Here is a 24898-nt window from a genome sequence, read left to right as displayed (position 1 = left end):
CCTTCCAAATTTCCTCACAGAACTCATTTTCCTTGCCCTCTTCTGAGCATTAGCATTTATCTAAAGCTCTACTAAACTGTGGTGCCAAGAAATGGACTCAGTACTCTGTATGTTGTCTGCCTAGCACACACTGAAGCAGAATGACTGATTTCTGTGACTTGAAAACTAGGATTCTATTAACATAGCCTAAACAGCAATAGCCACTGCATCATATTGATGGCTCATGTTCAGAATGTCATTTACAACAATCTCAAGAATCCTTTCTGTATGTGCTTCTGCCAAGCCTAAAATCCTATACCCTGCACCTGCTTCCTGTACGTTTGCACCTATCTCCCGGCCTCTGTATCACTCACTATACAGCACTTTGTACTTGCCTCTCTTGCAATTTGGCTAATTTTTCCTCAATTTCTCATTCTGTTAAGCTCCTGAATATTATCCTCATCTTCCAGACCAACTACCCATCTCAGTATTGATCTACTCAGCCTTTCATCTGACTCAGTCATAAACACAATATGAAAGAAATACAGGCTGAATCAGGATTGTGTAAGTCACATAACCAACTTTATATGGTAGCATATGAAGAACTGTTTCTAGTCTGTGGCCCCTTTCAAATGTACCAGGGCCCCCACTGAGGATGACTGATAACTGATGGATGAGCAACTTGTAGCCCTCCAGATGTAATTAGACACAAGTTCTGTCAGCCCAAGTTACTATGATAAGGAATGGTGGGTGCTGTATAACATTTGTAGGGTCCCATGTTCCCCACTCCTAAGTAACTGATCTTGACTTAGCCTCTCAACTGAAGCTTCCCTTCTTTTTGAAAAGAAACCACTGGTAAGTACTCTCTGGGCACTCTTTCCTACTTAGCAATGGAAATGTAGGATGGTACCAAGAGTTACACTGCCCACAAACTATTTTGCAGTTTTCTGTTCTGGCAAGATTTGATTTGGTGATTAGGCTGGAAAGTGTCAGAGTGTCCACAGCTTTAAGGTTTGGCATGCGTAAATAAAATATGGCTGGGGGAAAAAAGGGGGGGGGTCCTGGCAAAAGGACTTGGCAAACACATTGGTGAATTAAATCAAAAAGCTAGAGTAAGCCTTGTGGTACTACATCTAATCTCCATATAACCAGTTGGGTAATGAAAAAAATCATCTGGGAAGAATCAAGAGGATTCACAATTTATTATGATAAATATAATAATTATTTTAATGCGCTTTGAAATGGCAATATAAATGCTACTTTAGGGGGCAGATTTTTAGAGAGAGAGAGAGAGAGACAGACAGACAGATGAAATTATTAGAAATAATTCCCAATCCCTCTGACCCAAAATAAAGCAGATTATCACATTATGTGATTGAGTGTTTGTCTTGAAATATATTCTGAATAACAGATAGCTTAATATTGCTGCTTGCTAATCATGCTATTTTTAAAGTTTAACATTTTAAATACCAGATGAGTACCTTTTCCAAAACCAGTCTTTCAGATAAACCACTGCTTCATTATGAACAAAACAATTCTAATTAATGTATCTTTATATTTTATCAGTATATTTCTTAATAGACTGTTATAAAAATACCGTTATAAGATTATTTTATTCTCTTATTTTTTATAAGAGGAAACAAGAACATCTACTTGTATTATCAAGTTATTATTACTTCTTTGATACAATATAGCCCAGCAATTAAACCTAGAACTCTAAAACTACAGAGGAAACACAACAAATATTTAAAAAAAACACATATATACTAGAAAAGGTAGATCACAGTCACCAACTAAAATATAGCAACTGATTTTAATGGTTAATTATTAAAATAATTCAAATGCTACATATTTTTCTAACTGGTATTTTTTTTAAAAAAAACAAAGAAATAAATCTTTCAACAGACTACATAACACAAATGTCTTTGATATTCTGCAGAAAGAAGCTCTGAACTTTGTATCAAGATTACATCAAGACTATTAGCCCTTCACAGACAATACACAAAAGGAACCTACTGAAAGTATACCATACCTCTTAGCCTTTGACATTCCACAACCTAAACACAAAGATATAACGGACATTCTTAGCTTTTGTAACAAAAATACGTGACTGCTTAGAAGCCAGGAACTGTACAAAATAACTCTTCTTCAGGCAGCAAATTCTCCTCAAGTCTAGAGTCTCAGATTGACTAGCCATTCCACATGTAGAATATTAGGCTTGGAATATGGTCCAGAATATTCTACAATGAACTAACAGCCATCTTCTTTCCTTTTACTACAAACACTAAATGTCCAACATGACTTGGACAAAACCAAAATTGACTGCAACAGTGTGTAATACCACAACAACAAAAGATTTAACACACTCTGTTGGGTAATCTTAACTAATCCTCTCCCCTCCAACGAGGTTCTCTCCGGGCACCTCATGTTAAATGCCACCTTCAATTAACTTGACATTCAGAAATTATGGTGCTCAAATGACATTTAAGGGAGTTTATCCACCAACCAGCTTAATAAATTCAGTGATTCTTTTTTTTCTGAAGGTTCATATTCTTAAACAATGCACACAAATAGATTTATAACGTATTTTAAAGGAAGATTTAAAAATGTAGAACAAGCTGAAGCAGAATTAAATAGAGATGATTTTATGAGCAAGACGTCTTAGGAACAGATGGAGATAAAGCTGGAAATATTTTTATGATGGGAGACATAGCTTATAAGGATTCAGAGAAAAAGAATTTACAATTGTTATTAAAGAATAATGGCAGATATTCCTACCATTAGTATACAAAGGCAATTTGCTTGTATGCCATATTAGAGACTGTAATCAAGCAGCTTTGGTCAGAAAAGCTGTTTAGAGACATCTCACTGGAGCTAAACAGTGGGCCTTAAAAGCAAACTGTATATAACCTGTTAATTACAGGAACAGTATTAGCCGAGGGTGAAGAAGTAGAACTATAGCCATTTCAAGACTTCTAAAATACTCCATCAATATACTAAAGGATCAAAGAGAAAGGCTGAACATATACATTTAGAAATTCATGCAACTGTTATAAGAAAAGCAATCTCGTACCCTCATTTTCTTCCCAGAGGCTTTAAATTAATCCACTATCCAGTAACCAACTGCTTATTAAACAGATACACACTGTAAGTAGAGCAGCCTAAAAACAACCAAGAATTCCATTGGTATACTGTGTTTATAATACAGCTGTTGTGATTTGTGCAAATATTTTACACAAGATTCAAAGTTAATTTTAATTCCTGTTCTGATATTTATGTCATTAATTATCTGAACAGGATGCTCCTTTGATATAATTACCAGTTCACATACTGCTATGTACATAGACAGTTCAACAAACTGTGCCAACACAGAAATATAGAGAGGAAGAAAGAATCATATAGAATCTGTGTTATTCAAAGCACAGAAATTCAATTACAGAATGTTAAGAGTCTGTTGCTGATAGTAGTTCCAATCCAAAAAGGCATGGATATATAAGGTAGCTACAAACACACTGCTGTGTCATCAATGAACAGCACTTTTATGAGCACTGGATATCACATGGCAGTCCTTGTGGAGGATTACATACCGCAGGAAATACAATGCAAACTTCTTCCTGCACAGTCCAGCAGCTTAGTGTGCAAAAATCATTGCAAACAAATTTAATTTGCTTTAACAGGGCTTCCATATAACTGACATCTAGCACATAGCTGGCTAGTAATGATGGGAGTTATGCAACATCTGGAGAGGCTACATTTTCCCTGTTCTAGAACAGTTCTGTTCCTTCTAACTATAAACAGGTCAGGAAACAAGGATAGGCAATTAGCTACAGTATCTGCTCACCTTGCTTTTGTTGTTGTATGTACAGTACAAGGTTATTTGCAAACAATGACTTTGCCTTTTAGTACTAGTTGGCAATAAAAATAGTGTATCACTGCATTTCCTGTCCTCAAAGAACACAACAACAGCTCTCACCTAAATACTCATTTCCTTTCTGTGTGCACAAACCATTTCAAGGAAGGAACAACATATATATCTACTTCCAAGGAAACAATACAACTCATCCTATTCTTTTGAACAGATTCATGCTTTATCCTTCCTTTTATACTTGCATGGGTGAGGACTTACTCCAGCTAAGGGCTTCTGAAACAGTTTTCTGAAGATTCAGAGTAGCCTAATATGTTAATTTCACTAAACTGACCAGCTTCTCCTAACTGCAGGTGCAGAGAGAACAGAAGTACGTAAATCACACTAAACATGGTTTCACTTCTGTTACTGAGCTTTTTGGAAAGTCATGTACTGCATATAAAGACAGAGTAGATACAGGGATTAACTGGTAGATTATTTGGATTACTTGCAACAGATCAGTAAAGATGTACAGTATATTGTTTAATGTGACAGCAACAACAAAACAACTCTTGGCCTAAATTGTACTGCAGAAACAAATAGTTCTGTGTAAGAAAGAATGGGCTTTTCGTGTGGAAGGAACTTAGACCACCATTCAATTCCTACACTAAAAAACAAAGTCCTGGGTTCAGAATCCTTTAAATCTAAATATGTGTGTGGCTTTTGCCCCAAGCTCTCAATGGAGGATCTTGGATTCTAGTACAAAAAACAAGATTCTGATCTCTTGGGTTTGCTGATCCTGGTACAGTATTAAGATACCGAATTTTCCGACATCTCTTCCAATGGTAAAACAGTCATGTGTTAGGATGGGGGAGAAACTAGTATTATATAATATATATAATACTGTGTTTTAAAATGTATGAATTCAGAAAATACACATGAGAACAAGGACACATTTTTTGTGTGCTTTAAAAAATTAAATTGATTCAGAAACGGGAACAACATACAAAATGTTGGAAAAGAGAAATCAAACAAAACTGACAAATTTCTCTAACTCTAGTATTCGCATACAAACTGCCTTTCAGAAAAATACATTTAAAATTAGTGTATGTGCTTACCTGTAACGGACATGAAATGAACGACCTTCACACATGTTTAATAGAACATTTTCTTCCATCAAGTTGCATTATGAGTAGAAAAAAATTAGCAAGTGTGTTGCATGCAGGACAACCACTATAATATGGAGATGTGCTTTCACAAGAATGCCTTACTTCATGCATTAACAACTTGGAGTTAATAAACTGCGCATTCCTGTTGCAGTGCTCTTCTTAAATAGCAAGAAAAGAAGATTCTTATCAGATACTTAAATGTTCAGAAGTAGAATGAAGGTCTGTATCTGCAGTTCAGTCCACTGTATTTCTGCAAAGAAACACAAAATGCTGTTTTAAAACTTTGTTTTATTGTACAAAAACATTGCCTCTCTGATTGCTCAGCAGGTCTAAAAAATGTAGTTCTTGCAGAAAAGGAAAAGGAACTCAACAACTGAGTGTTCACACAAAGCACTTCTACATTCTATATGTAGGTCTCTACATTGAAATACAAAAATATGCATTTCACTGAACAGAGCAACAACTTTTCTCAGGACCCAATGTTGTTTAAGAGAATAAAATACCTGATCTATACATAAGATGTTCAAAGGCAGTGTTTAACACTTGTTTTACTTTGAACATGTTTAGCATATCCTAAACATATTTACTCCACCATGAAAACTATCAATTCTGATGAGATTAAAGTCTACATTTTCCTTCCAAGTATGTATTTTTAGATTTCAGTCTTAAATATTTTCCTGAATTTCAGCTCAAAACTTAGTTAACAGTTGACTCAAGTTATTTGCAATTTAGACTACAGTGGTGCCTCGCTTAACGGGTGCCCCGGTAACGACGAAATCGCATAGCGATTAACTTTTTATGATCGCTTTTGCAATTGCTTTGCGATGTTCCCTATGGGGAAAAATCGCTTTGCGATGATCGGTACCCTGTTTCGCTTACCGATCATCGCAAAGCGATGATTTTTTAACAGCTGATTGGCGGTTCCAAAATGGCTGCCGGGTTAAAAAAATGGCCGCCCGCTGTTTTCTGGGACAGATTCCTCGCTTACCGGGCAGCGAAAATGGCCACCGTATGGAGGATTTTCGCTTAAAGGTGAGTCTGAAGCCCATAGGAATGCACTGAAGGGGTTTCAATGCATTCCTATGGGCTTTTTAATATCGTATAGCGACAAAATCGCTTTGCAGCGATTTTTGCTGCACCGATTATCGTCGCTATGTGAGGCACCACTGTAATTACATGCTCATTTTACATAAAATTATAATCTTGCTGAAACAATCAATGTAAGGTTTTTTTGCTGTATTCAAGATACAGTTGTGCCCCACTTTAAGATTACCCCGCATTACGACGAATCCGCTTCACGACGACTGCTTCGGGAACTGATTCTTTGCAAAATGATAGTTTTTAACAGCTGATCGGTGGTTTCAAAATGGCCACTGATTAATTAAAATGGCTCCCCGCTGTGTTTAGGGATGGATTCCTCGCTATACAGGCACCGAAAATGGCCGCCGTATGGAGGATCTTCGCTGGACGGTGAGTTCTTAGCCCATTGGAACGCACTGAACGGTTTTCAATGCATTTCAATGGGCTTTTTATTTTGCATTACGATGTTTTCGCTTAACAGCGATTTTCCTGGAATGGATTATCACTGTTAAGCAAGACACCACTGTAATCATTTCCCTTCCAGAGAAACAATTTCAAAATACAGTGGTGCCTCGCACAGCGAGGTTATTCCGTTCCAGATTAACCCTCGCTGTGTGAAACATCACTGTACGGAAGTTAAAAAGCCATTGAAACGCATTAAACTACGTTTAATGTGTTCCAATCAGCACATTTACTTACCGTACAGCGATGCCGGCAGCCATTTTCGCGCCCTCCCCTCACAGAACGAGGGCACGAAAAGGCTGCCGGAAGCCCCGAAAAGGCTGCGCGCAGCGTTTTCGCGCCCTCCTCTTGCTTACCAAGGGTGCAAAAACGCTGCGCCCCGGCCCCTTTCGGCTGTTCCGGCGGCCATTTTGGACCCGCCGGACAGCTGTCCGGTCGCAAAGCGAAGGTCGGTAAGTGAGCAGCTTACCGACCTTCGCTCTGCGATTTCCCCCCTATACGGGCACCGTTTTGCAATCGCATTTGCGATCGCAAAAACGGCCTCGTAGAGCGAATTCACCACTGTAAATACAATTAGTTCAATGTTCGTAAACTATGGACAAACAGAGGGGAAAATCCAGAAAGGAATATGAACATTCATCATTCGGAATGAAATATGCATGCAAAATTCCTCCCTGAAGAGACTAATATGTCTTTTACTGAGAGCTGAGAGCCAAAGGTATGACACTACTATGACAAGGGTATGCACTCCTATGGCACTGGGCCTTTTGAATGTCCTGAACAGATTCATCTCAGAATCTTAAATATCATGCATGGCCCTTGGTTGTTTCACCAAGCAAAGGCGTACACTCCATGTCATTCAGCTGCCACCAGTTGATTACATTAACTTTGTTCACTATTAATGACAGCGGTCCGGGTATCATATCATTTAAGAACCAAGTAGAAATTATTGTTAAAAGTGATAAAAGTCCAGTCAATGCTGTTAGCTCTCAACTCAAACCCTCTTTTCTTCTAATCTCCTCTTAACTCCACCCCCCACCAACTCCTACTGGTGCATGCACATCTCAACATAAATATTCATGAGCAGGATGAACGCTACAATCACCATAAAATAACTCAAAATTTAGAATTCTGAAGTTATTCCACACAAGTAGGTTCCCACTATCAATCACTTGATAACATGAATAGCTAACTTCTAAAAGCCTGGCAGTTGAATATACTCTCCAAACCTGACTTATGGCAATCCTTTCCAGAGTTTTCTAGATAGAATAATCAGAACACAGCTTGCCCAAGGCTACACAGGGTAGGGAACTGACACAGGCTATGGCCTAGGACACACAGTGGGGAACTAAACTCCCAACACTGGTTTCAGAGCTGGATATCTAACTCATTGAGCTATCCAGCCAATAGAACCATGTGTATTCTTACTTTATAAACAGTTTGCAGAAATCAAATACTGTAGTTACAAAACATAAAAAGGGGATGATTCATTTTAAGTTAATTCCTAGTTCCTGAGATCTTCTAGGAAGCCCAGAATAAAATACAATACTTGTCATACTACGCTATTAATAATTTATTTATTTATTTATTTATTAAATTTATACCCCGCCCCTCTAGACCATGTCTACTCAAAGGTATATTCTCTGTAATCCCTCTTTTATATAGAAAAGGACAGGTTACTTACCTGTAAACATGGTTCTTCAAGTGGATTCTCCATGAATACACACTAATGGGTTAAGTCAGCACTTGTGCTGGCCTCTCGGAATCTTCTAGAGCTGCAAGAGAAAAGTAACAATGTTCAGGTTGCCCTGTACTGAGCATGCTCAGCCCGCCAACGGCTCAGTTCCCCTTGTCCGCCATGTGAAGAGTTGGAACCTAGAACACTCCTCAGTGACGAACAAGTGGGGAGGCCAGGCGGGACGTGTGTATTCATGGAGAATCCACTTGAAGAACCATGTTTACAGGTAAGTAACCTGTCCTTCTTCAACGTGGTTCTCCATGAATCCACACTAATGGGTGACTAGCAAGCACACTTACAGGATGGTGGGCCGTCACTGAAGCAGTGAAGTCAAAACAGCCCTCCCAAATTTGGTCTCAGCTTTAGCCCGAAGGTCCAACTTGTAGTGGGTAACAAAGGTAGAAGCATTGGACCAAGTAGCAGACCGACAAATCTCTTGGATGTCGATTCCCCTTAGCAGGGCCGTAGATGTAGCCATGGCCCTAGTGGAGTGGGCTTTGAGACCTTCCGGCACAGGTTTCTGCAGCAGTTCATATGCCAGAGAAATGGTAGAGACTAGCCACTTGGAGAGGGAAGAGGAGGAAGCAGGAGAACCTTTGCGGGGCCCATAAAAACAAAGAAACAGTCTGTGGGCCTTCCTGAAGTCTTTAGTCCTGGTAACATAATAGGCCAGTGCTCTACGAACATCTAAAGCATGGAGCATGCGTTCAACTTCCGTAAGTGCATTGGGGAAAAGGGTTGGTAAGATCAATGGTTGGTTAACATGGAAGGCAGAGACAACCTTGGGCAGAAATGTAACATCAGGATGAAGGACAACTTTATCCTTGAAAAACTGCAAATAAGGAGGATCTGCACGTAGGGCAGCTAATTCACTAGCTCTCCTGGCCGAAGTAATGGCCACCAAAAACAGCGTCTTGAAGGACAAGAACTTCAAGTCACAAGAGGCCATGGGCTCAAAAGGATGCCTTGTAAGACAATGCAAGACAGTCTGCAGCGACCACTGAGGTATTGGTCTTTTGGCCGGAGGGCGCATGTTGTCAAGTCCTTTGAAAAAGGTTTTAAGGGTTGGGTGAGAGAACCATCTGGATGACTCTGAACCCGGAGGTTGAAAGGCCACAATAGCTGCAGTGTAAACCTTCAGCGTTGACTTAGACAGGCCCAAATCGAAAAGGTGCCTGAGGTATAACAGCAGAGTCGATAAGGCCATAGGTGAGGAATGTAGCCGACGTTCCTCAGCAAACCTGAGAAAATTTCTCCACTTGTAGCTGTAAAGCAACTTAGTGGCAGGCTTCCGTGCCTTGTCGATGACCTCTGTCAATGATGGGAAACCCTCCACGCAGTCAAGTGGAGTGCATCGAGGTCTGGATGAAGAACATTCCCTCCGCTCTGAGTGAGTAAGTCGGGTTGCAATGGAAGTGTCACCCTGTCCACTGACGCTTGAGACAGAGTGGAGAACCACGGTCGACGTGGCCACCAAGGGGCAATTAGTATTGCTTCTGCCCTCATCTGTAGCAGACGGACTATGACCCTCTGAAGGAGCGGTAGAGGCGGAAACAGGTATAGGAGGTCTCTCTTCCATGGCACCATGAACGCGTCTCCGAGAGAGCCTTCTCCTTTGCCCGCGCGGGACACATAGAGTGGACACTTCTTGTTGTGTTGCGTCGCGAACATGTCCACCAGTGGATGACCCCACCGTTGGCAAAGGGTGGTGAACACCTTCTGGTCCAGTTGCCACTCGTGGGATTGAAACGGGCGACGACTGAGTTCGTCCGCCAACTGGTTGTCTGATGTGGCCACATGGATAGCCACTGGAAAAATGTGCATCAGGTAGCACCACTCCCAGAAATGTACTGCGAGAAACAGCAGAGACTGTGACCTCGTGCCCCCTTGTTTGTTTAGGTAGTACATCGTGGTGGTATTGTCCGTTACTACCTGCACAGCTGTGCCTCTGAGAAGAGGAAGAAATGCCCTGAAGGCCTTTATCACCGCTAGCATCTCTAGATGGTTGATATGCAGGGATGCTTCCTGTGGGGACCACAGAGCATGTATCTGGTGATGTAGACAATGGGCTCCCCATCCCACTGGGCTGGCGTCCGTTGTCACTTGTATGGTAAGTTGTAGAGGACGAAAGGGTCTCCCGATTAGCAGATGTGGAAGAAAGAGCCACCACTGCAACTGCCTTGCAAGTTCTGGAGTGACCCTGAGGCGCTTGTGCTGTCTGTTACAGGGTTGAACAGGGCCATCAGCCAAGATTGTAGAGAGCGCATTTTGAGTCTCGCATGGGGCAAGGTGGCCGTTGTTGAGGCCATGAGGCCTAGCAGGTGTTGTGCTAGCTTCGCAGATACTGTCCTCCTTGGCTTGAACCTCAGAACTGCTTTTCTTATTTTCTGGACACGTTCTGGAAGTATAAACAGGCGGGCTTGCACAGCATCCAGTCTGGCCCCTATGTAGTCCATCACTTGAGAGGGTTGTAAATGAGACTTCTCGCAATTGATGGATAGGCCCAAGGCCTGTAGGGTCTGCAGAACTTGATGAGTGTCCTGGTAGGCTTGGTGTTTGGACTTTGACACGATCAGCCAATCGTCGATATATGGGTAAATTTGAATCCCTTGGAGACGTAGATAAGCTGCCACCGGGGCCATACACTTGGTGAAGGTCCGCGGGGCGGTAGAAAGGCCGAATGGGAGAGCTACAAATTGGTATATGGTGTCCTGGAAAATCAGTCGAAGGTACTTTCTGTAGGCCTCGTGGATTGTTACATGAAAGTAAGCATCCTTCAGATCCACCACTACAAACCAATCTCCTTTCTTGAGCAGGTGGACAATCCCTTCCAGAGTAACCATCCGGAACTTCCGAGGATTGAGGTAGGTGTTGAGATCCCTCAGATCCAGTATGGGTCGAAGACCCCCGTCCTTCTTTGGAACAGCAAAGTATCGGGAGTAAAACCCGTTCAGGATGTCCCTGTAAGGCACCTTCTGGATGGCTCGCTTCTGTAGTAGAGTGAGGATCTCTTCCTCTAGGACGGGGTCGAAGGATGTATGCCTGACCCATCCTAGAGGAGGCAATTCTATAAACTCCAGGCGGTAGCCGGAGCTGATAATTTTCAAGACCCAGGTGTCTCGAGTGATCTTGTACCAGTTCTGAAGGTAAGGAGAAAGGCGAGTCAGATGGTGGTGGGTCCAGATGCTGACTGGGAAGTCAAAGGTATTGCTTGAACTTCCGGCCGGAAGGCTTGAATGATTGGCGCTTGCTGTGTGTCTTGAAGCTAGAGGCGGAGGAAGAAGCCTGAGAAGATCTTGCAGGCGGTTGTGGCCTGAACTGGCGATAAGTGGAGGTTGTACCCTGCTGGTACGACTGCTGCTGTGGCCTGGCACGCCACTGAGGTTTAGAAGGCCTCGGTTGTTGCTGTATGGCATAAGATTTTGCCGTTTTCTTACTCTCATGGAGGGATTTCAAGTTCTCGTCTGTTTTCTCACTGAAAAGACCAGTGGCATCAAAGGCTAGGTTCTTAATTCTGGCTTTAATGTCATCCATAATATTGGCGGACCGTAACCAGGCGTGCCGTCTCAATGTGATGATAGATGCCAGATTTCTAGCATTGACATCTGCCACATGCCGTGAAGCCAAACGTTGGTGTTTAGACACAGTCTGTGCCTCAGCATAAGCGTCAAGGCATACTTGCCTGATGTCCTCTGGTGCCACTTGGAGCGCTGGGAGCACTCTCGCCCATAATTGTTTTTGATAGGCCCCCATGGCCACCAAGTAGTTGAGGGCTCTGAGGGCAAAGGTGGTCATTGAGTAGAGCCGTCTCCCGAGCACCTCTAGGTCTCTACCCTCCTTGTTAGTTGGCGTAGGATGACCCTTAGTGGGCAAACGTCCCGCACTAGATTCCACCACAAGAGAATTAGGGGCTGGGTGTTTGAGAAGGCACTCTGTCTTTGGACCATGGACCTGATACATGTTCTCAGTCCTCCTGGAAAAGATGGGAGAATCAGCGGGATGGTCCCAATAGCCAGTGATAAGATCCATCAGCTCTGGCACATAAGAAAGGCTAACTGGACGAGACCTGTCCTTGTGAATGTCCCCGAAGATGAGGTCATCCTCACGAGAAGGAGACTTCTCCACCTCCATCCTCAAGGTAGCAGCCATTCTTGCGACCATCTGAGGATAGGACGAAAAATCCTCCGATGGAGATGAAGGATGGATATCTGCCGCATCAGACCCCAATGGTTCCGCCGGTACCGGTGTCTCCAAGGAGGCGTCTGATGTGCCTTCGTCCTCGTGTTCAGAGGAGGAAACCGAATCAGGTTCATCCTCCTCCTCCAAGAGCCGAGGGGCGACAGGCTGTGGTATGCCCTCTGTAGGCTTGGGAGGTTTAGTGGGTAACGGTCTACCCGGGCTCGGCAAGGGCGCCGAGGGCTTGTCAGAAGGTGTCGGCGTCGGGAGACCATGCTTGGTAGACCGTCCCTCCGCTGGAGTAGCGCGCTCCTCGTTATCTGGAAGAGGGCGCTTTCGACGTCGACCCTTTTTTGGAGGCGGCGTGGTGGAAGTAGACGAGGAGGAAGAGTAGGTCCTCTTTCATCGACGTCGTCTGTCCCTCGACGTGGAAGAGGAATCAGAAGTATAGTCCCGTTTATGCCGATGACGGCGGCGAGACCTCCGCCTCTCACGGCTGTCATCGGAGTCCGATGAAGAATAATCCCGACGTCGATGTTTCCGTCGTCTATCGCCATCCGCAGTACGTTTTCGCTTGCGATGGCGCTTAGGTTTCTTAGGGATAGTGTCCTCCTCGGTCTCGAGTGTGGGGCGTCGAGGAGGGACCGGTACATTCGGCTCCCCAGGTCTCCTCGGAGAGGGCGTCGGAGACTTAGTAGCCGGCGATCCCGGTGTAGACGATCGGGATCGAGACGCCTGCCCAGGTAGAATTGGGCTTCGAGGCACATCGGTCAAGCCAGAGATGATTTTGTCAATCTGGCTTGCCGTGGGAGACCTCTCGACGACGACCAATGGTTCCTGTCGTGGAGGGAGAGAGGCTCCAGGCTCCGACGCGGACTCTCGGTCTCTCGAAGAGTCCTCCAGAAAAGGAGAAGGGAGTGAGGTGGAGATAGGAGGCACTACCAGTGTAACCTCCTTCGATGTCGATGCTCCCTTCAGCTTTTGTTTCTTCTTTTTCAGGTGTTCCGGTTTCGGTGGAGATATGGAGCCAGTCGACGCTGAGGTAAGTACCTTCTTGGTCGAGGTTTTCGCCTTGGACTTGGTCTTAGCCTTCTTAGGAACATCCATAAGAGTGTCCGATGAGGTGGATTGGACTACTCTGATTTCTGACCGTACGGAGGAGGAGGATTGGGCTACCTCCATTTCCGATGGTTGCGAGGCCGACAACGTTTGCTTCCAAAGGGAATACCTGAGACGTTGCTGCCGAGCCTTCAAAGTCACCTTAGTGAATCTTTTGCAGTGCCAACAGTTGGAGACCGAGTGGGATTCTCCAAGACAGTACAGGCAAAGAGAATGTCCGTCCTGGAAAGGGAGTTTCCGGGAACAGACGGTACAGAGGCGAAAGGGTCCTCTCCTCGGGGATGGTTTGTCCTTTGGAGGCATAGACTAACCGGTAGATGGAAGTAGACCAGGAGTCCCGAGTAGCGGATCGTTTGCTGGGCTTGGTGGAGGCCGGTAGACCGGGAGTCTCGAAGGCTATGGAGCTTTCGACGGACGTAGTGAAGGGTAGTAGACCAGGAATCCCAGGTAAAGGAAGGTAGGCCAAGACGCCGGACACCAGAGAATTGAAGAAATCCGGCAGGCGCGTGGCGCCCCGCAGGTGGCCAATTACCGTTGATTGGTAAGTCCAACTGGCGCGTGGCGCCTCAGAGGGTGGCCTGAAAGGCCAAATAGGCCAAAAGAGGAGTAGCAAAGCCGCCAGAGGCAAAAGCGAAGTCAAAATCCAGTCCAAAGTCAGGGCAACAACAGGCAGATCAACGATTTCCAGTCCGGTCAAGATAAAACACGAAAATTAGCCAAAAAACAGGAGCTCAGTCCGAGAGGTTCCAACTTTCACAAGCGGAAAAAAGGAACTGAGCCGTTGGCGGGCTGAGCATGCTCAGTACAGGGCAACCTGAACATTGTTACTTTTCTCTTGCAGCTCTAGAAGATTCCGAGAGGCCAGCACAAGTGCTGACTTAACCCATTAGTGCGGATTCATGGAGAACCACGTTGAAGAAGTAGCTTTTAACTCAAAGGGTGAAATCAAGTTGGCACAACTACTGATGTCATAACCTGTTGATGTTAATCTTTATTTTTATTTGTTTTAATACAGTGGTGCCTCGCACAACGATGTTAATTGGTTCCAAAAAATTCATCGCTGTGTGAAACCATCGTTCTGCGAAACACCATTTCCCATAGGAATGCATTGAAAACCGGTTAATCCTTTCCAATTGGAACGGATTGCCATCCTTAAGCGAAAATCGCCATAGGAAACATCGTTGAGTGAAACCCGGTTCCCCAATTGAAATGCATTCAATGAATTTCAATGGCTTTGCGAAGTCCTTTTTCGCTCCTGTAAAAGTGTCTTACAATGTTTGGAACCTGTTTTAAATGCTTGCAATCGTTAGCCCACCTCCTGAACCCTATGCAAACTTAATTTGGTGTTGTTCTGAGTCGTCGTTAATTTTTGGTGAATTTTTGTATTCTCCATTGAAAGCCTTTGAACGGACCGTTTCAATGAGAGAAAAAACAAAAAATCACCAAAAATTAACGACGACTCAGAACAACACCAAATTAAGTTTGCATAGGGTTCAGGAGGTGGGCTAACGATCGCAAGCATTTAAAACAGGTTTCAAACAGTTTAAGACACTTTTACAGGAGCGAAAATGGGACATCGTTAAGTGAAATTCCCCCATAGAGAACATCGTTAAACGATGGGGGAAATTCCTCAAAGAACCCATCGCTGTGTGAATTCGTCGTTGTATGAAGCAATCGTTGTGCGAGGCACCACTGTATTTCTTATTCCACCCATTAGGTTCCAAGGCTCCCTATAGATCCTTTTTTAACCCTGGGGAAGCCTTTCAAAGCTTCAGGATAGGACGAGGAAAGATTTTAATATTGGGAAATTGCCATCAGCAGTCACAGTGTTTTCCAATAATAAATACTTCTCCTGCTCACTATCCAAGTCTCCCAAAGGCTTCCCCAGGTGAAAAGCAATTCCTAGGAAGCTTCAGAATCTTAAACAGGGATATGAATGTTTAAAAGGTAACAGTGTCATCAACTGGCAATGTTAATCTTTAATCTAAAGCAGTGATGGCGAACCTTTTTGGCCTCGTGTGCCCAAAATGGGGGGGGCACAGCGGGTGGCTTGCCGCCGCCAGACCCAGACCTAGAAGATTGGAACCGGAAGTGGCGGTTTAAGGGGGAATCATGGCAACGGACCCAGAGGACCAGGAAGTGGTGGCGGAAGGGGGAATCCTGGCTGCAGCCACCTCATGAGGTTTGGCTGGGCAGGGGGGCAGGGGTAGTAGCGACCTATGGCTCACGTGCCAGAAGGGCTCTGTGTGCCAGCTGTGGCACGCGTGCCATAAGTTCACCATCACTGATCTAAAGGCACCAGTTTATGACGCCATCATCACTTATGCCCAGCTGAGTTGTGCAACAAGATTTCAGCCACTATATCTGATAGACATTAACAATATCATTTTAAAAGATTACTTATGCTGACATTAACATATCTTTGATTTTGCTGTATTGAGATGATATTTATTAAATTAAATATATATGTATTATATCATATTTGAACTCAAAAATAATTTGAAATTAATTCTTATCCATCCTGTGGCAATGGGAAATGGGAGTGGGAACATGGAATGCAGTATCCTAGGAGATATGGCTGAGGCACTGAAGAGGAACATTCCACACTTACAGGTATAATTTCTGCTATAGTATATAAACTGGATTTGAAACCTCATTCAACTTTGGAAGCAATGTGTCACAAGTAAAAGAGGCAGCTTTTTAAAATGGGTATGTTTAAGCCAGGAACTGATTCCATGAACCTCTGAATCCAAGGCTAAATGGTTCTTTCACCCACAGTGTGAACATTCATCATTTGGAATGAAATAAATAGGTAGCAAATCGAGCAACACAGTGTAGACTACATAATGGAAGGGCATGACAGAAGAGACAGAAATACAAATTACAGAAGAAGTTACATGGTGTGAGCCATCACAGATTTTGGTGTGATTCCACTTCATGATCTAAGTCAGTGGTCCCCAAACTTTTTGACATCGCAGACCGGTTTAGCGTGCGTGCATGGGCATCTGTGCATGCCTGTATGCATGCATGAGTACATCTGTGCGTGCGTAGGGAGGCATGCATGCAGGTGGTATGCATACGTCTGTCCGTACGAACATGCATCCATGCATGCGGGGCGTGTGTGCATTTGTGCATGCATGGGGTGCATGTGTGTGCCCATGCATGCGTGGGAGGTGTCTGTGCATGGAGGGGGTGGGGGAACTGTCGCCATGGCCCAGATCTGCCAAGGCCACGGACTGGGACCAGTCCCTGAACCAGGGGTTGGGGACCCCTGATCTAAGTTATTGTATTACCTAATTATAATTCACATTCCATATGTAATTATAATTCACATTCCATTACCTAATTATACAGTGGTGCCTCGCATTACAACATTAATTCATTCCAGCGAAATCGCTGTAGAACAAAGATCCTCCATAGGGTGGCCATTTTCGGTGGCTGTCTTGCGAGGTATCCGTCTCAGAAAACAGCGGGGAGCCATTTTATTTACCCGGTGGCCATTTTGAAACCGCCAATCAGCTGGAGGAAAATCGTCGTTTTGCAAAGAATCAGTTCCCGAAGCAGGGGGGAAAAACCCATTCAGACCATCGTTTTGCGATCGCAATTGCGATTGCAAAAAGACTGTCGTAATGCGGGGCCATCGTAAAACAAGGCACCACTGTAATTCACATTCCATATCAAGACAAAATGGAACTATACTCTCAATCCTAGTTGCCATTTACAGCAATATCTGGATAAGATTAATTTGAACCAGGTAACATTTAGACTGAAATGAACGGCCAAAATCCTTTTGGCATAAGTCTCTCTTGCTGTGGGGAAGTCTTTGAAAGTTTCTGGACAGCAAGGATGTCTATAATAGTTAAAATTTGGCACTTGTGATCCCAGTCCTTCAGGCCATGATCCATCAGTAGTTTTTCATTATTAAAAACTCCCTTCCATATCCTGAGGCTCTCAAAGGCTTCACTAGGAGAAAAGAGAGCCCTAGGGAACCCCAGAACCTGAAACAGGAGAATAGGAAGCTTTTTATTTGTTTACATTAAATATTACCAGCACAAAATTGTTGGCACCCAATGTCCGCAGCACAATTTTATGCAAGAGGATTTTGCCCAAAGGAGTTTGGTGGCAATGATTTATAGGAAGTAAAACTGGTTTGAGGTGACCTCTGGGATAGATAATAATTTTGGGACATAAATTGAAGGAGCTCAGAATGACTGACAGACTATGCCTGAGGATATGCCGTACCTAACAAATTACAGATGTATATACGTGTATACCTACATTTATTATGATCACTATATTCAAAGAATCTATATAGACTTGAAGCTATGATAGCTTCCTTCCTGCTCAAATCTGTAAAAGTATCAGAAATAAACCACCAATTTGGTCTAAAGAAGACCTAGAGACACAGAATATTTACATAGACTGGTGGTCCTCAGCACAGCTGGAATCCAGATATGCAAAAGGCAAAATAGAAGGTTTTTATTCAGAACAAACGACATTTGATAAGCTTTTATTAAGTTCAAAAGATAAAATAGTTAAGAAAATGTATAATTATCTGTTAGAAATCAAAATGCAAGATGAAATGGTTAAAGAATGTATGATTAAGTGGGCACAAAACATAGGGCATAATATTGATATTGATCAATGGTTGAAAATATGGCAAAATAATATAAAGCTTACACATCGGTTAATTTTAAAGAGAATATATATAAGATGTTTTACAGGTGGCATATGACTCCAGAAAAATTGTTGAAGATGTATACAGATGTATCAAATGTGTGTTGGAAATGTGAAGCACATGTGGGAAACTATTATCATATGTGGTGGTCATGTAGAGTAGCGAAACAGTATTGGAAAAGAGTACATGCTGTGCTGCAACAAATATTGCTTTGTAAGGTTCCATTAACCCCAGTTAACAGCTGTCAAACCTACGGTTCAATGCATTCCAATGGGGGGGGAATTCAGCAAAAATTAATGAAGAGTCAGAACAAAGCCAAATTAAGTTTGCAAAGGTTTTACAAGGTGCACTAATGATCCCAAGCATTTAAAGCAGTTTTTTGAACATTTTAAGACACACTTAAAATAGCGAAAACGGACATCACTAAGCGAAACAGGGGGACCTAAACTGTCATCGCTATGCAAGGCAAGGTCCCGAACATTGCTATGCGAAATTTCCCCATAGGGAACATCGCTAAACAGAGCGCAAAATCGCTCCAAAAACCTCATCGCTAAGCGAATACATCGTTAAACGAGGCAGTCGCTAAGCGAGGCACCACTGTACATAGTCACTGCAGCTAGAATTCTTTATGCCAAAAATTGGAAAAGTCCGATGGTACCGAAACAAGAAGATATTATAGAGAAGATACGGGAAACAGTGGAAATGGACATTTTATCAGAAGTGATGAAGGACTGTCCTCTACAAAAAGCAACTGAAAGATGGGACTTATTCTACAAATGGTTTGAGTCATTAGACATCGCTTGAAGAACATGTATTAAAATGAGAACTTAAATCTGGAAGGCAGAAAATAGTAAAAAGAGCAATTTGGAATTTTGATATGGCAATATGTATAGAATGGATGTTAGTATGTCATTGTTTCTCCTCTTCCACTTAACCTCAATCCCTTTTTCCTTCCTGTTACCCTTTGTTAAAAATAAAATATTAAAAAAATAAAAAAAAGAAATAAACCACCATTTCATCTTCCCTGTAACAATTCCATATGCTCTTTTTAGTATGCCTATATATATTACCATGGTTAGGGAAATGTAAGCATGTTTCAAAAATAACTGCAACATTTTTCTTAGGATAATTTTAAAACCAGACTTGTTAAAAAGGCTAAAACTAGGACAAGGTTAACAACATGTGTAGGCATCCTTCAGTCATGAGAGACTATGGTAACGTGCTCTGAATAGAGGTCTTGGAACAGCGTCTAGTGTGGCTGAGAAGGCCAATTCGAGAGTGACAATCCCTTCCACACTGAAGACAAATACAGTCTGTCCCCTATCTAGCTCCCTGATTTTGCTCTTTTTGGGACTGCCTCTTTGCCTCAGCCTGCTGGACAAGTGTTTCTTCAAAATGGTGGTCCGGTGGGCCAGATAGGTGGGGTATAAATAAATAAATAAATAAATAAATAAATAAATAAATAAATAAATAAATAAATAAATAAATAAATAAATAAATAAATAAATAAATAAAGAAAGAAAGAAAGAAAGAAAGAAAGAAAGAAAGAAAGAAAGAAAGAAAGATAAATAAATAAATAAATAAATAAATGGGAGAGGCCATGCTGCACCGCCTGCCTCCAGGCTGAACGCTCAGATGTCAGGGTTTCCCATCTGTTGAGGTCCATTCCTAAGGCCTTCAAATCCCACTTGCAGATATCCTTGTATCGCAGCTGTGCTCTCCCTCTGGCTGGGGCACTTTCCCTGCACTAATTCTCCATACAGGATATCTTTTGGAATCCGACCGTCAGCCATTCTCACAACATGCCCAAGCCAATGTAGACGTCACTGTTTCACAAATGTATACATGCTAAAATCCCAGCTTTATTCAGAACTTTGTCCTGCCAGCTGATACCAAAAATGTGTCGGAAGCAATGCACATGGAACGTGTTCAGCTTCCTCTCCTGGGGTGCAGGAGAGGAAGCTATGGTATACTTTCAAACGGTCCAGGACTCACTGCAGTACAGGAGTGTGCTCAGGACACAGGCTCTATAGATCTGGATCTTGGTATATGATTTCAGCGTCTTATTAAGTCATACTCTCTTTGTGAGTCTAGAGAACATGGTAGCTGCTTTGCCAATGCAGCTATCCAGCTCAACATCTAGGGAGAGAATGTCAGAGATCGTTGAGCCAAGATACACAAAGTCATGAACAACCTCCAAATCTTGTGTAGAGATGTGCCTCTAGGCTAGTGATGGTGGACCTTTTTGAGCCCGAGTGCTCAAACTCCAACAAAAAACCAACCACATTTGGCTAGTATGAATGTGAACTTTTCTGCTCTTGCCCCTCCCACCTTCCTGTGTTTTGTAATGTTCAGCTTAATGAAGAGTTCTGAAGGATTCAAAAAAACTCTCTTCCTATATGGGGGGGAGGATATTTTTCTGGCCCAATTAAGGTATACCCATCATTTCCTTGTAAATTATCAAGAAAGGCCATGCATAATATATTTTATTCACTATTGGGAAAATATAAAAAATAAAACAATGAAAATTACTCCTTGAACGATGAGCACTACTAATAAAGTAAAATCTCAATTTATGTATAAATAAAAGCAAACACAGTTATGAGGAAGAAAATCTTAACAGTACAATCATATAAGTCTATCCAGCAATATGGCCAAACAAATCCAACAGGGCTTATGGCAACTCAAGTAAACACAATATTACAACCACCACAAAATCAAGCTTCGTAATACATTTGCTTAACTGCTCACCAAGTTTCAAGACTATAGAATTCTTATTTCAGGAAGACTAAATTATCTCTCTGAAACCTTAAAATAGAATGATCCAACACTAGCTGGAAAATCTAGCTCAATACTAACCGTGCTACAAAATATATATATATAAATCATTGATGTAAAGCTGTTACTGTATTTGGTTTCATCACAGACAGGAAAGCCATTACAGTCATGTTCCATCTCCACATATGTTCCATCTCCCCATGTGTTCCAGTTTGCCTCTGAAGTTTGACCAACCCTACTAATTCTGTCTGCTTGATACAACAAAAACTTGTTCTGGGAAATAATCAATTCAGATTTTAGTGTATAAAAAACAGACTTCAGAAATAAGATGTATTCATATTTTTGCAAGTCAGCAGAAATCAAACATCATTTCTACTTATCCAGAACAAGATGAAGAAAACCATATGGATTCTTCATTCTAAGTCCTACGTCATTAATTTGTTACAGAGAATTGCTGCATTAAGCTGTTACAGGAAAAATAAGGAATAATCTAGCTACTGCACCTTCAAGACCAACATAATTATTAAGGAACATAATTCATGCATCTAATGAAATGGAGTCCAACCCATGAAAGCTGCCTGTCATACTCTGATTCTTGTTATGCCTCAAACATCCCATTACCAACTCAAGGCAGTTGTTTACCACCTCACTTGTCTTAAGCAGTTCTGAGACTACACCGAATTAAGGACTATTATAATATTTACACCACACCAGACTAATTCCTAGCTGAACTGTATCAATAGCTACACATGGATGTTTTACAACTTGGTTGGTAAGGTGGAAGTCTGCAGACCATTCACAGAAGAATAATATGCCACATTCTGGAAACAAATAAGAATAAATCCACCATACGGCTTTGCCTCCAACTACTATTTAATAGAGACTATTCCTAATACAGGATACTATGTTCCTAATAACTGCTAAGAAATCTACAAAAATTACTGTATTTGCCGCTGTACAAGGCGGCTGGCTGTATAAGACGACCCCCCAACATTTCCACTCAAAATATAGAGTGGACGGCTCTGCTGCGGTGCCAGCGGCGGCTGCCCGGGGCTCTGCCCGGGCGCGCCCTGGAAGTTCATGGCCGATGAGGAGGAGGGCGAGAAAAAGGGGAAGAGTGTGCGCGCGCCAGCTGGCTCAAGCAGTGCGAGGGCGAGGAAGAGGCTGGGTGGGCAGTGGGAGGAGGAGGGGGAAGAGGGGAAGCGGGTGGGTGGTGAGCGAGCGCGCGTGCGTGCGCCAGCTGGCTCAAGCAGCAAGAGGGCGAGGAAGAGGGGAAGAGGCTGGGTGGGCGGTGGGAGGAGGAGGAAGAGGGGAAGCGGGCGCTCGCGCCAGCTGGCTCAAGCAGCGAGAGAGCGAGGAAGAGGCTGGGTGGGCGGTGGGAGGAGGAGGAAGAGGGGAAGCAGGCGCGCGGGCATGCACGCCAGCTGGTTCAAGCAGCGAGAGGGCGAGGAAGAGGGGAAGAGGCTGGGTGGGCAGTGGGAAGAGGAGGAGGAGGAGAAGTATACAGGTAGCGGGCGAGCGCGTGAGCGCCAGCAGGCTGAAGCAGGGCGAGGAAGAGGGGAAGAGGCTGGGTGGGTGGCGGGAGGAGGAGGAGAAGGAAGAGGGGAAGCGGGCGGGTGGCGGGCGAGTGACTGCCTCCATCCCGACCGACTGCCTGCTCGCCTGCCTTCCTCCCCGCCGGCAGCTCCTTCCTGGCCCAAATGAAGTGCATCCGGCGTACAAGACGACCTCCCCACTTGGAGGCATGTTTTTTGGGCCAAAAAAGTCATCTTGTACGCTGGCAAATACGGTAATAAAAAAACTCTCTTCCCAATCTCTCTATCAGCGCAAGTCATCTTTCAGGGAAATCAAGGCACTTTCTATGGCAAAATCAGGCCTGAAGCCAGATTGAAATGGGTCCAGAAAATTAATCTAACCCAGACATGAAATTAGCCATGAGGTTAGTCCACATCATCAGGCCATAATAACTGAAAATGTATTACCAAACAAACAAAATGCCCCCCCCAACACTACAGAGGCTCTGCTCCCCTCACAGTTTAAGGTCCTTCTGAAGCATGGTATGTCAAGGGCATGGGTAAGTTGCCTCAACAAGGCAGACCTCTGCCCAATTTTTGCTTATTATTCCTTCCACAAAAAGCCTTTCCACCCTCTATCCCAAATGTTGTGGAGCACAGGCTCTCAGGCTTTAGGAATAAGGAAGTAATGAGGAACTCTCTTTCCATTAATTTTCTTCCTTTTCACTTATCTTCTGATGCCAACTATTCATTTTAACAGTACAAATTACTTTTTATTATTTTAAAGGCTTGGAAGATGAACAACTATAAGAGAAAACACTCTGTGCAAAGGAAAACTGTCATACAAGTAAAGTAAAGCTGAGAAAAAGCAGCAAAGTATGTTTCATAATTTTGAAATAAATTATTCTTCAGTCTTTTGCACATAAGTTTAATAAATAAATAAATAAATAAAGTATATACCATCTTTTGGGATCTAAATGCATATTATTATGTACAGTACTTGGAAATTTTTCAAGCACTGCAGATCTCTGAATACCACATGACAACCTAAGAATGAACATAACACAAAATTTTTGTAGACTGATTTTTTTCAGGGAGAAAGAGAAAGAGGAGGAGTGAGAGACTGTCCACTTTTTCTTTTCTTTTTCCCCTTTCCCCTTTCAGTTTGGACCCACCTGCTGGTAGCATGTGAATTCCATAAGATTAGCCAAAAGGAGTGTGGCCCATAATAGGTGGGGTGGAGAGATTGTCAAATTCAATTTCATCTTGGGCCGCATCGGCATTATGGTTGCCCTCAAAGGGCTAGTTGTACAGTCATGGCCAAAAATATTGGCACCCTTGCAATTCTGTCAGAAAATGTAACCCTTCTCTCAGAAAACTGTTGCAGTTGCAAATATTTTGGTACAGTGGAGTCTTGACTTGAGAACTTAATCCGTATTGGAAGGCGGTTCTCAAGTCAAAAAGTTCTCAGGTCAAATCTGCAGTTCACATAGGAATGCATTGAAAACCATTTGATCCGTATCTGCTCCTTTCCGTCCATAGAAACTAATGGGAAGCTGCTATCCCGCCTTCGACCACTAGAGGGGGATATTTTGTTTCTTTTTTTCTTAGGTCAAGAAAGGTTCAGGGAAGGCAGGGAAAATACAGTCCAGGCAGTACCAGTACCAGGCAGTCCGAAGACTGTTTCCCAATCCACTCTCTAAACGCTGGGAGGAGTGAGGAAGCAGACAGGCACCCTTTTCACTGGCCAACAGTTAACTGAAAGTTCACATTTTGCACTTTCCCTGCCTCCCACGTGGGTTTTTTTCAGTTTGTAACTCAAATCTAAGTACTTAAGTCAAGTCAATATTTTCCTATGAGAGCGGTTCTTAAGTCAAAATGTTCTTAACTTGAGTCGTTCTTCAGTCAAGACCCCACTGTACTCACATGTACCAAAAAAAGCAGAGAAGAAAAGTCAAATGTGATACAATCCCACACAGAAACCCAAAAATGCACTGGCCAAAATTATTGGCACCCTGTCTAAATGGTAAGAAATAATTGCTTTTCAAGCACGTGATACTCCTTTAATTTGTATTTAGACACACCTGTTGCAAGTACAGTGGGGTCTTGACTTAAGAACGGCTCGAGTTAAGAACATTTTGACTTAAGAACCACTCTCATAGGAAAATATTGACTTGACTTACATACTTAGATTTGAGTTAAGAACTGAAAAATACCACGTGGGAGGCAGGGAAAGTGAAAAATGTGAACTTTCAGTTAACTGTTGGCCAGTGAAAAGGGTGCCTGTCTGCTTCCTCACTCCTCCCAGCGTTTAGAGAGTGGATTGGGAGACAGTCTTCGGACTGCCTGGTACTGTACTGC

General features: G+C 43.0%; 1 protein-coding gene across 5 annotated transcripts in view; it reads right to left on the bottom strand.

Annotated features, from left to right (window-relative positions):
- GPSM2 (G protein signaling modulator 2) overlaps positions 1-24898 on the bottom strand; it is a 90356-nt gene that overhangs the window by 53437 nt on the left and 12021 nt on the right. For 2 of the 5 annotated variants that reach the window (XM_072998061.2, XM_072998057.2), the window contains exon 2: positions 4942-5242. The exons of 1 other annotated variant lie outside the window; for it this stretch is intronic. In XM_072998061.2, the coding sequence (XP_072854162.1) occupies positions 4942-5000 (59 nt within the window). In that variant the 5' untranslated portion in view covers positions 5001-5242. Of the gene's footprint in view, positions 1-2011; positions 2077-4941; positions 5243-24898 lie in introns of those variants that run through there. 2 more of the 5 variants (XM_072998059.2, XM_072998058.2) reach the window with 2 other exon arrangements.

Source organism: Pogona vitticeps, chromosome 4, assembly GCF_051106095.1.
Source record: "Pogona vitticeps strain Pit_001003342236 chromosome 4, PviZW2.1, whole genome shotgun sequence".
In the NCBI taxonomy this organism is placed as follows: Eukaryota; Metazoa; Chordata; class Lepidosauria; order Squamata; family Agamidae; genus Pogona; species Pogona vitticeps.
This window is presented reverse-complemented; position numbering and strand designations above follow the sequence as displayed.